Here is a 12,519-nt window from a genome sequence, read left to right on the forward strand (position 1 = left end):
GTTCTCTTTCTTTTTTTCCTTTTCCTTTTTCTCCATAACGGAAGTTGACATTTTTGGAAATGTAAATTCCAGGATTTAAGCCTTAGCTTTTGTCCAAACATTTTGTTTTTTCAGATTTTTTATTTTCAATTCAGAAAACTTGAATCAATGAGAGACAATTTTTAAACATAAAAAGAAATCTTCTTTCAACCAATTCTGTGTCCAATTTGACTACACTTTCAATTTTTGTTCTACAAATTGGACAAATTGATATTGATGAAAGACAAACTGCACAAGATGCGTGCAGACATGGAAAAAAAACCCACTTGCAAATCTAAACAGATTTTGCAACAAAGTTCTTCAGTGTTTGATTTGGGTAACCATGTAAATGGGATGAATGGTTTGGGTTGAGATGATGAAGTTTTTTGGTTTTCTGGCTCTGGTTCTGGTTCTAACTCTGATGATAATTTTTCTTTTGGCTCTGGTTCGGGTTCTGCTGATGGTTCTGGTTCGGGTTCGGGTTCTGCTGATGGTTCTAGTTTTGGTGATGGTTCTGGTTCTAGTTCTGGTCCGGGTTCTGCTGATGGTTCTAGTTTTGGTGATGTTTCTGGTTCTAGTTCTGGTCCGGGTTCTGCTGATGGTTCTGGTTCGGGTTCGGGTTCTGGTGATGGTGATGATGCTGCTGTGGTGCCAACTAGTTTTAAATAAAAACAATTAGGATTAAATTTTTTGTGTTCAGTCCATGGGTCATCTCCTTCAACCCATTGACACAATGCGATCCCACAATGGAAACATGAAACAAAGTCCATGTAATGATGATTATGAGAGTCGATGACTAAAAAAAAAATTATTAATAAGATGAAAGTAAAACAATTAGGTTGAAATTTACCTGGACCTTTATAAAAAAATCCACTCTCGGCCAACTTTGATGGCGTAATTATTTCCGAAATGGGCCAATCCTTAAAGGTTGCTAGTCTGGAATTGTAAGTTACAAACTCAATCGATTGAGGAGCTTTGAATTGAATATTCACAGGATCATTCACAGGATCAACCAAAGACTTTAATTTGATTTTTTCAACCTTTCTTCAGGTGGTGAGATATGTGTGAATCCGCAAACATCTTTACTTTCAGTCAAGCTATATATTTCCCTTGGATCTTCGTCAATATAAATGTTTCCAACATCACGACCATTGATGAATGGGCATTTACCAGAATGAATTTTATGCTCAAAAATCGGTTGATCGCCAGATTGCCAATTGAAGATGACGATCCCACAAAATGGACACTGAACGCGATCTCCATCGCCCAAATAAAAAAAACCACATTTGGCCAATTGTTGTGGCTTTAAACTCGCCAAAGGCCATGATTTTTCCAAGAAAGATTTCAATCTTTTTTCCTCAGAATAAAATTCATTAGTTAAGGACATTTTCACGAGAAATAGATAGAAACAGATAGAAAAATATTAAATTACAATTTAGTTTATTGAATACAAATTTATAGGATACATTATTAGTGTAAAATTTACATTACAACGGAAATGAATTTGGGACCGTTGATAAAGAAAAATAAAAATTCTTTTGTTGGAGGTTAGAGAGAAACTCGACAGATGGAGCAAGTGGACGAATCGCATCTCTGTCAAATGTTAAATTCAATTCTGTAACTTGAATGTTCATCACCAGATGATAATTAAAAGTTAATTGTTTGTTATTTATTTAATTGTGGAAATGAAATTCTCAGATGATTCGATTAAACAGCCACAAGGTAATCGAACTTTTAAATTAATCTTCTGTGCTGGAGGCATATTCGCTTGTTATGCTTACTATGGTCTTCAGGAAAAAATGTAAGTGTTTTGATCGTTAATTGTTTTTCTTAGATTTTAATTATTCGATTCTTTTCATAGAACACGATCCAAGTATGGGCCTGATGGAGAAAAGTTTGTCTACTCAATGTGTTTGGTTCTCTGTCAATGTCTTGTAAATGCTGTTTTAGCTCAAATACGTGAGTCGCTTTTGCTTATTGTCTATTGATTCCCTAATGTGACGTGGATTAATCAACAACTATTTTTCTTTTTTCTTTTCTCTGATTAAAGTTCTTTTAACTATTATGAGGCAAGGAAAGGACTCTACAAGAACCTCATATTATGCCTCTGCATCTCTCACCTATCTCACGGCGATGGTGTCAAGTAACATGTCTTTACAACATGTCAATTATCCCACTCAGGTGGTTGGCAAATCGTGTAAACCGGTGCCCGTTATGGTTCTTGGTGTTTTGGTCGGAAGGAAAAGATATCCCGTCTCTAAATATTTATTTGTTTTAACGATAGTCATCGGTATCATCTTTTTCATGTACAAAGATAAACCTTCCAATTCGCTAGCTCCGATAAACCGCTTCTAGGATGGGGAGAAATACTCTTGGTAATTTTTCTTAACTTCGTCTTGAAAGTCATTCGATGAAAACCACAAATATCTTAATTCTTGTTTCATTTCTTGCAGTTGCTGTCGTTAACATGTGATGGTTTACTTGGAGCTATTCAAGAAAGGATGAAAAGTGACCACAAAACTCAATCTTGTCACATGATGTTGAATCTTAATTTATGGTCTATACTTTACTCTACTTTAGCTGTGCTAATCACCGGTGAATGGTTTCAATTTGTTAGTTTTATTAACAGATATCCATATGTAATTTACAATATTTTCTTATTCACAGTCATGAGTGCAATCGGTCAGGTAATTAGAAACATTTCATTCACCAATTAATCCTATCAATTGGAATTGATGATCTCATCTCTTTTCTCTCTCTCTCTTCTCTCTCAGGTATTCATTTATTTGACAGTAGCTGATTTCGGACCTTTACCATGTTCCATTATAACTACAGTCAGAAAGTTTTTCTCTGTCATTGCTTCAGTCTTTCTCTTTGGTAATGCTATCACAGCTCGTCAATGGTTCGGATCTGCTCTTGTGTTCATAGGCTTAGGTTTAGATGCTTTTTACAGCAAATCAGCTCCCAGGAAGAAGTGATTCCCTTTCATAATCGTTAGCTTATTGGCCAGCAGCTAAATTCAGTTTTTAGGAATTGGACGATAAGCAATTAAATTGTATTTCCTCGATATTCAACAATCAAATAGAAAGACTTTTAAAATAAATGAACGAGTTACTCAGATCCATGACAAATACACAATGTACAGAGCAAATTTCAGCGGCCTCTCATTACCAAAAAGGTTTATTTCTTATAAAAAAGGTGAACTAACCCTTTACCTTTTCCAAGCCCAAAGACACTAATCCTCTAGGGAGAGACTATTAAATTGTTGTTGCTCTAAGTGAAATCCTTACTGTAATATTATTTATTAATATGTGGATGTGAAAAACAAAAAGAGCCATTTCTATGATTGTGAAATTTTTTCAAAAGTAAATCGAAAATCATTTTCATTGTTCAACCTCTCGTATGGAATCACTTTTTTTTAATACACTTTTTGATACTATTTTTGATTCAAGAGGGAATTGGATTAGCATTAATTGGTGCCATTGGTTCATGTTGAGCATAAATAGCATTGCCAATGGTGTTGTGGATATGAGCAAGATTTTCTTGCCATTGTGTCAAAGTGTCTCGAAGTTGTTGCCACTGTTGTCTTCCAAAAGTCCGATGAATGGTTGAAGTGACTGAAACCTTCTTGTTAACTTGATCAACTTTTGCCTTTAATAATTTGGTTCTTAGAACTGAAAACAATGATTGTAAAGGATCGAAAATGAAAAAAAGTTAGAAAATGGAAAAGAGAAATGAAAATTTCATCTCAAAGTTGGATAATATAAACTTACCATCGATGACAAAAGCTTCAACGTCCTCATCTTTTAATTGCAATTCTTCCTTAATTGTTTGGAAAGAAAGCTCCTTTTTGTTCTCAGCAATTTGCATGAAAGTTAACAATCTCATCTTATGCAGATTTTGTTCATGTGACAAACCTTTGAAAGAGATGAAAAAGAATTAAAAACAGATCTTATCCAGTATTTTTACGAGTAACGTGAACAAAAATCACAATTTACCTAAATTTTCAATCAATTGTTTATGAGAATTGTAGAATTTGATATATCCAGTAAGCTTGTCTGAGACAAAGATTAGGAGAAGATCGTGAATTGATTCGCCTTCGAGAAACTTAACAGGCTTCAATGCTAAAAGATGATCCATGAGAAAAGTTTTTGGGTCCGAAAGAAATGAAACTATACAACGATGTGCATCAGATCGAGCTTGAGATGCAGTGGCCTCGGTATAAGTTCCTAACAATTCAATCATGACTTTTGATGCTTCATGGCTATTTTCCTTTGAGAGAACTTCATGTAAAAGTCTTAAGAGTTTTTGCACCTTATCAAGACCAACACTTTCCTTATTGTACATTGATCGAACCTTGTTCAAGTCCTCATAGACCAGGTCAATATGACCAATACTGCCGGCGATTTTGACAAGACTTAAGTAAATATCATAGTTAAGGCTTGGATTAGCACCAGTTCCCTCGAAAAGATTTTGCAAACTGAAAGAAAAGAGCAGAAAATTTAGTTTCAAGTGTCACTAGAGAAGCTTAAACATATTGTGGGTGAACAACATATTGAAAGGCAACAGCTGAAGCTTTTGAAATGTCAAAAACGAACTCACATTTTAATGCTAATCAATCCATCACTGGGATTTGCAGTTTCAACCAATTTGGCACAAAAAGCATTGATCAATTCACTACAAACTGAATCAGTTTGAGGTACTTGAATAAGCAATGACACAATACTATTGAGAACCGATTGTTTATCGGAATCTTTTTCTTCCTTGAAACATAGATCACAAACGCTAATAATTTGCTTTAGATCTTCATAGAAACCATCTTCATCCGGTTTAACCAAAGAAGCACCAAGACTATTGAAATAGACACGAAGCTCTTCACACTGTTAACAATAGAAATAAGATAATGTCAATGGTGAAATAAAAGAGATAAAAAATAAAAGAGAAAAGAACAGAAAAGACATTGAAATACAAGACAATTAAACCACTTCTATCATAAAGAAAATCAAATGTTTACCTGACCAAGTTCCTGGATGTCGGTGAATGTTGGGATCATGATGAATAATTAAATTAAAACTCTAATTGTTGAGAAAGGTGAGAAATTAAATTCACAACAAATTCTTCTGAAGGCAAAACGTGGCTCCGGCTTATAGATGAAACAAATCTCGCTGCCACCTGTCGAAACAAAAATAAACGAAAATGAAGAAAAGGTCAACACTTGAGAAGTGTGTAAACTAGTGACATCTACCGGTTAGAAAATCAATAATCATGAAAATCGTATTTTAATTAATCTTCACTTTTTTACTTTTTAAGTTTTTATTTGGCAGTTAATTAAAATAAAGTCAGGTTTCAAAGAATATTGAAGAAATACCTTTCTGATAAAAGAGTAGTTTTGAGATGTATCTTCTAAGGTTCGAAAACCATTGTATGAACAAAAAAAGTTTCGTTCGTAACTTAAACGAGTACAAAAGTATAAAAGTGAACAAAGTTGAGACCTCTTTCGAATTGTTAATCCATCAATAATTAGTAAATGGAATAACAGAATTTACCACTTTGTTTGATTGATTATTTTGATTCGATGAAAATGAATAAAATACTAAATCATCAATCAATTGGCTGAATCGATTGTCGGACCTTTTTGTTTGTATTACATCAATCGCTTATCACAATTTAATTGATCGTCTTTTGATCTGGATTAATTAATAAATAGTTACCTAATATTGATCCATTATCATTATGAAGAGAATTCTATTTCAAACTTAAATCTAATTTTACTCTTTTTCATTTGGTCTTTAATCCGAATCTTGTTTATCTTTTAATCTATTTTTCGTTATTTTCTCAAACAATTAACATTTCATCATTAAACCTTTTGATTGTATAGAGAATAGGAAAAGTAGCCCTCAATTTAACTGAATTTATATTTGCACTCTTGTGATGGTCAGTTGATTGCCCCATTTAAACGTTATTATTACTAATCATAATTGCTGATTTCTGCATGATGGTAAAGATTATCAACTCGATTGCTTTATAATAATATCAAGAAACACCTTCATCCATGATTAGAAATTTTCGTTGATAGAATCGATTCATTTTGATTGATTTATCATTTTCTATACAAAATTGTCTATTCATCAAAGAAACAAACAAGTTAATCATCATTTCAATCGTAATAATTTAATACTATTAATAGATTTTCGTTTTCAGGCCAATCAAAAATGATGGTAAATGTATTCACCCATGTTAATAATTGATAACAATTTAAGATGATTAGTAATGACAATGAGGGATTTCAATTGAAAAGAAAATGTGAAACCACCCAAATTGATCAAATAACAATCTCTATTGAAAGTTAATCAGTCAACTATTAATGAGAAAATGTAAATATTAATTGTGAATGCGAACTGAATCTCGGAAGTAATCACTTGAAATCCATTTTATCGAGGCCATTCCGGTCGGAAGCCACTTGATCACCTTATTAGTTTCCCGTATCCTAATCATCATCATCATCATCATCAACAAGATTATCGTAATTTTAATCACAATCTTGCTCTCCTTTTCAACTCATCACTCTCACTACTATTCTGGTCAATTAAGGGGCTGGTTAACAACTAACCGGGAGCCATTAATAGCCTGAAGCCAATTTCAGTATAAATTAGTAAGTAACATCAAATCTTTACTCATTAATATTATGAAGAAAACAACAAAATAGTTTAACCAACAAGTAAGAGTAATTATTGAATCAATTGAGGTCTATGAGAATCTGAAACTTTTACATTCTTCCTGTTGATAAATGATTCCAATCAAGTTTCCAGAATCTAATCTTTTTCGTTACAGTTAATTTTTCTTTTTAATTCTTCATCTCAATTCAAAAAAATATAATCACTCCAATAACATTTAGTTTATTCGTCCTCTGATCGTTGAAACAATCAGTTTAACAACAATCAACAACTTTTATCATATTATTTCAACTCGAGTCCATTATTTTTTCCTTTGTGATCTGAATCAACAAAACAATCAACAATGAAATTAACTCTCATTTTCACCTTAATCATGTCAACTTTACTCGCCTTAATTACCCTAAGGCTACCTAATTGCTCCTCATCAGCAGCGATTTTGGGTAAAAATAGAATCTTCAAGAATCGGCCATTTTTTTCACCTCTGGTAAACCGGAAGACTTTCATTTTTGCTTTTCCAAAGGTATATAAATACAAACCTGGTGTTAGGCTGCTTGGTTAAATTGTTAATCACTAATTGTTCCTACTCAAGTCAAGTGAACCATCAGATTAATCACTCTCTGTAATCCTCAATATAATCACCATGTTAATCTCACCTCATCTTGAGCAACATCATTCATCTGGTAATCAACTGATTCACAATTGGTAAGATTGAGATTTAGATCTTGTATTTTTTTTTTCATATACTTTTTATTATTAATTGTTAAATATTTTCTCTTGATTTTTTTGTACAATTAATTGAACTATAATCATTTATTCTGAAATTATCTCCAAACATAATTATTTGTGATGATCAATGAGAAATAAACTCAAATCAATTTAGAAATCGTTGAAAATCATTATTGCGTTTTTTAAATTATTGTCTGTGGATGTAAATAATCATCAGATCTATTAATGGATAAAAATTGTGAGCGTTGAGAATGTGAAATACTAATTACAACTAAGCAATTAAATTAAACTTCAATACAAATTGAAAATTAATTACTTGTAAGGTAGACAGAGGAAGTTTTCAGCATTCAAATGTTGATAGTTAAATGATGATTGTCTTAGTTTTAATTTGAGATGAGAGGTTTTGATTGTTAAATTTTCGAAGGCTGGATTCGGTTAATATCGTGAATTAATTAATTAGTTAGCTTTAAGGCTGTAACCAAGTCCTTGGACGAAAAGACGAAAGGCTTCGGCCACTTTTCCAGGCTGTTCTTCCAACGGCATACCACAATCAGATAATTTCATCCATTGGGATGATTCAGGATTCAAACGGGAATTCATGTAAATCGTATCCTCTATATGAGGTGAATGGTAACTGGTCATCAGAAGGGCTGGACATCGGAAATTTTGACTGGGTGACCCTCTGACCAAGCCAAGATCTGAACGTGCTAAATAGGAACCAATGAAAAGAGCCAAATTATGAGGATGAATGTTTTTCTCTGAGAAATAAGATCGAAGTTGAAAAATCAAATCTTGATTTCGATCCTCATCAATGACACCAAAATGGTGCCATAAAAGATACTCGGTGACAGCGGCTGGTGCCAGTGACCCAAGGCCTGAAGTGTCCAAATTTTTAAGGTAATGAATATTCAAATTTTGATAACCCCATTCGGACCAAGAGGCCACGGTAGAAGTACAATCGATCAGGAACAGGCCATCAACGAAGTCGGGATAACGAATAGCGAATCGAGATAAAATATTGGCTCCAGCACCGACTCCCAATCCGATGAAGTGACTTATCTCGAAGTGCTTACAAATAGCACCAATTTGATCAGCCATGTGATCCATAGTTGGATAATTAAATTCATCGCTTAATCGAGGTGATTTATCCTCTTGACCAGGAGCATTTATGTGAATAACTAAAAATTAAGAAGATAAATTGGTCAATTAAAAATCGAATTTAAATCTTTCCGTTTCAATACAAGAATTACAGAATTAAGATTAAAAATAATATCAAATGATTAGTAATAGATATTAAGTTCAATGTAATTGGAAAATAATTGATTGGATTCCAAATTATTGATTAGGTAAATTGTTACCTCAATAAACATTAACTTTACTTTGACTAATGAATAAATCATCGCTATTTAATCATTTTCTTATCATCTCTGTGACCTAAATCACTAAGGACACGAAATGAAAAGACTATGACCTGATATTGATCAGAAAATTATCATGATTGAGAATCAGATTAAAATAAATTGGCAGGAGATTTAGGATTTTATCAAATATTAGATGATTTTTTGATCTAAATCAAGGAGATTATCAATTAAACATACCAGTAAATTTGGATAGAATGGATTGAATGTCCTGATAATTGAAAAAAGTTCTGAAACTTGATGTACCATTAAGACCAATATCATGATAAGTGATAATTACTGATTTCTTAGGTGAAAGATCAGCTCCTTCCTTGGAAACTTTAATCACTCCGTACATGGTTTTAATTGCAATTAAATTGGGCACGAAACTTAGACGATGGAAACTTGGATCACCCAATTCAACATCTTCGAAAGCTCCTTTACTCATTGTGATGACGATTTGTTGATTGTCACAGATGATTAATAACAAATAGCAAAAATAAACTTCCTATTGATGGATAATCGTTGGAGAGTTTAAATTGGTAAATCAAATTTATATTCTCGTAGTTGATTGAGGTTAAAGAATGGAAAATAAGTATTAACGGTTAACCAGCGATTATCCAACAAAAAAGTAACAGATCAACACCACAAAACATGATGATGATTATAAATCGTTGATGATGATGCTCAATCAATTGCTCCCAATTTGATTGATTAAAATGATGATTTAACGATTTCCAATATTGTAGACCCAAAGAATTTACAAAAAAAGCAGAAACAATAAAATGAGACTTTTTCTAATAATTATGTTCTAATTTTTTAAGTACAAACAATTAAACTGGTTGTGATTGTGATTCAATTAAAGAAAAAATCACAATTATTGATTGAAATAAAATAAAAACGATAACAATTAAGATAATTTGACCTTCCAAAGCATTAAGTAAACATTGAGATCGATTGAGAGAAAGGTTAAACTTGGAAGATTAATTGTTAATTATTGTTAGATTACTGTCGTTTTAATCAATCATAATGATCATTGATATGATTGAACTGAAGACGAATTGTAAGAATTTAGGTGAAATTATTTAATCACATTGAATGAATTGTCAATTAATTGCCACACAAGTAACAATACAAACGATCAACTCTTTTTATTTACAAAGACATTGAATCTCATGCGTTAACTTAACCTTTCCCCTTTTGTAATTCAACCAATGATTAAGATTTGATTTTGGTAATCGAATTAAGCTCCATGTTTAAATAAACGATTAACTAGAATCACAATTTACTGTAGATTAAAGGATTGAACATTGAGTTAATCAGATTTTCCCTTTTTTCTAATCATTAAATCTGAAAGTGATTATTATTTGATCCCATTCAAGATTATTGATTGTCTCAAACAACATTTGTTTCTGAATAATTTCTTGTAATTTTAATCCTCGTTTCCTGATTCGTTCAGCTTTTTCCGTCACAAATTCCATGTCTTTTTTCAAATTGTTCATTTTGGTCAGATAATGAGTCGATTGATTAATTAGATTCTCGATTTCCAAAGGTTGAGTAAATTCAGAGAAACGTGAATTCTCTTGATCCAACATTTCATTGAGAGACAATTGATATTCTAACAGTTGATTAAATGAATGAGGTACTTTCACAGTACCAGCAATGGAAACGGCATAACGAGCAGGGGAGACTAATTAATTTAATTAATTAATCTTTTTGATTTATTGATCGAAATTCTGACTGCCATCTGGTGGTAGAAAAGCCAAAAAAAGGTAAACATGTGAGAGAATTTGTGTTTACACTGGCGACATCTATTGGATGGAAATTAGTGAAACTGTTAAGCATGGAAAGTGAATTGTTTTTAATTCGTTTGACCGTAAATCGTTTGTTTACCTTTTTTACTCAAAAGTGAGACTAATTAAGTTTTACTAATTTATGGCTCAGGCTATTCGCCTGTGCCCACTGGTGGGTCTTGTATCTAGAAGAGTCACACCCAACACCAAATGGTCACTTACTCTAATTAGACCGAGAAATTTTTCTACAATCAATAATAGTAAATCATCTAAAAATGATGTTAGTCAATCTGAAAATATTCGCTACTGGGAAACATTTGAAGCTGAACTTCGACAATTAACTCTCATTCAACGGTACAAGAAAATGGCCAAAGAGTTTTGGTATGTTGGTATTCCTGTAGTTGGAGTAACATCAGCCCTTTGGTTAGCATCATTTTATCTTATCGCTGCAAGGTAAGTAATAAACAACATCTTTTCTTAACTCTCTTTCTCTTATTAATCTCTTTTTTCTTCATCATCTTTTTTTTCTCATGAAAATCATCTTAATTCTCAGTGGATACGTTAAACCTTTGGTAGCTAAACTCCGTGACTATGGTGTTCATGAAACTATCGCCAAAACCTTGGAATCTGAAAAAATGGGTCCTCTTGCCATCGCCGTTATAATGTATAAATTAGCCTCCCCTGCTCGTTATGCCGTTTCCATTGCTGGTACTGTGAAAGCGATCAAATTTTTATTAAAACGAGGATTGATTAAACCAGTACCTCCAAAAGACAAATTGAAAGAAATAGTTTTAAAAAAGGTTTCTGGTAAAAGTAAAACACCATAAATCCAACAAGTTTGGGGATTTTACTTATTTTTTGTAACCAGTCCAAAATTGATAAACTCTATTAGTTTAAATCATGTACAGTTTCTGTTACCCGAAAATCAATTGATGGTCATCATGTTCCCGAAACAAATTATCTGTTGACTTAAATTTCGCTCCTAAAGTATCAAGTATGAAATACTTGTAGTAACAATATATTTAGACTTGTGGATCATCTGATTGTTTACATTTTTCTTTTATTTTGTTAATGAGAAAAACATCAACTTCTCCTATTCCTTTTTTTTTCGTAATTTTCTTCTTTCAAGTGAGAGTCTCAATTGATTATCTAAGGGATAAAATTGTCAAACCAATAACATGGAAGAAGAAAATGAAACCAATGATTCTCTTTCTCTTCCTCTTCCTCTTCCTACTTCATCATGTTCATCGAAAAATTTACCTCATTCATTTAATCAACTGTTAGAATATCAATTGTCTCTCAATGAAATGTTGGATCAAGAGAATTCACGTTTCTCCGAATTTACTCAACCTTTGGAAATCGAGAATCTAATTAATCAATCGACTCATTATCTGACCAAAATGAACAATGTGAAAAAAGACATGGAATTTGTGACGGAAAAAGCTGAACGAATCAGGAAACGAGGATTAAAATTACAAGAAATTATTCAGAAACAAATATTGGAAAAAGAGATGAGAAAAGATCAACAACTCCAACGGGAAAAACAACTCGCACCAGTGATAATCGGTAAATCGGCCAAAAAGTGAATTTCCCAGTTCGATCAAATTGTTATCCATTTTGTTGAATAAAATCAAATAAATGTGATTCTTATTTATTGTACGTACGAGACAATTAATCTAATAGATTATTCATTTGATTGTTGAAAATTACGTTTTCTCAGATCGTCATGTCTTCTTAGTCGACAATTTGTCAACAATTAGAATTACAATGTTGGAATTGATTGAGTTTTCTGATCATCTTGGAAAAGATTAAATTAAATCCAAGTGTAACAAATTGGATTCTCTTCCGTTGCTTTTTGCTTCGTCTTTTTGATAAACTCTTCACCCGCTAATCGAAGGTCATAAGCGAGTC

The 12,519-nt window shown here is 32.4% G+C and overlaps 5 protein-coding genes and 1 pseudogene across 5 annotated transcripts; 3 read left to right on the forward strand and 3 right to left on the reverse strand.

Moving 5' to 3' along the window:
- Nucleotides 1-100: 100 nt before the first annotated feature.
- LOC128394376 (death-associated inhibitor of apoptosis 2-like) lies at nt 101-1,496 on the reverse strand (annotated as a pseudogene).
- Nucleotides 1,497-1,598: 102 nt separating this feature from the next.
- Nucleotides 1,599-3,412, forward strand: LOC128394357 (solute carrier family 35 member B1-like). The gene is given in 6 exon segments (XM_053354680.1): nt 1,599-1,819; nt 1,880-1,977; nt 2,069-2,350; nt 2,353-2,393; nt 2,472-2,705; nt 2,793-3,412. Coding segments are annotated over 6 exon segments (975 nt in total). The 5' UTR covers nt 1,599-1,703; the 3' UTR covers nt 2,997-3,412.
- Nucleotides 3,399-5,193, reverse strand: LOC128394353 (eukaryotic translation initiation factor 3 subunit M-like). The gene is made up of 5 exons (XM_053354675.1): nt 5,033-5,193; nt 4,621-4,898; nt 4,017-4,498; nt 3,792-3,935; nt 3,399-3,692 (listed from the first exon to the last, which is right to left on the reverse strand). Exons 1-5 carry the CDS (start codon nt 5,069-5,071, stop codon nt 3,466-3,468), a joined length of 1,170 nt encoding a protein of 389 aa, XP_053210650.1. The 5' UTR covers nt 5,072-5,193; the 3' UTR covers nt 3,399-3,465.
- Nucleotides 5,194-7,772: 2,579 nt separating this feature from the next.
- Nucleotides 7,773-9,977, reverse strand: LOC128394358 (protein NDRG3-like). Its single transcript, XM_053354681.1, has 2 exons — nt 9,017-9,977; nt 7,773-8,596 (listed from the first exon to the last, which is right to left on the reverse strand). The coding sequence occupies exons 1-2, from the start codon at nt 9,261-9,263 to the stop codon at nt 7,875-7,877; spliced, it is 969 nt and encodes a 322-aa protein (XP_053210656.1). The 5' UTR covers nt 9,264-9,977; the 3' UTR covers nt 7,773-7,874.
- A 657-nt stretch (nt 9,978-10,634) lies between these two features.
- LOC128394367 (uncharacterized protein C18orf19 homolog A-like) lies at nt 10,635-11,646 on the forward strand. Its single transcript, XM_053354690.1, has 2 exons — nt 10,635-11,061; nt 11,162-11,646. The coding sequence occupies exons 1-2, from the start codon at nt 10,751-10,753 to the stop codon at nt 11,433-11,435; spliced, it is 585 nt and encodes a 194-aa protein (XP_053210665.1). The 5' UTR covers nt 10,635-10,750; the 3' UTR covers nt 11,436-11,646.
- Nucleotides 11,647-11,779: 133 nt separating this feature from the next.
- LOC128394373 (biogenesis of lysosome-related organelles complex 1 subunit 6-like) lies at nt 11,780-12,271 on the forward strand. Its single transcript, XM_053354697.1, has one exon. The coding sequence runs from the start codon at nt 11,787-11,789 to the stop codon at nt 12,192-12,194; it is 408 nt and encodes a 135-aa protein (XP_053210672.1). The 5' UTR covers nt 11,780-11,786; the 3' UTR covers nt 12,195-12,271.
- Nucleotides 12,272-12,519: the final 248 nt, after the last annotated feature.

Source organism: Panonychus citri, unplaced genomic scaffold (genome assembly GCF_014898815.1).
Source record: "Panonychus citri isolate SS breed McGregor unplaced genomic scaffold, ASM1489881v1 Contig00139, whole genome shotgun sequence".
NCBI lineage: Eukaryota > Metazoa > Arthropoda > Arachnida > Trombidiformes > Tetranychidae > Panonychus > Panonychus citri.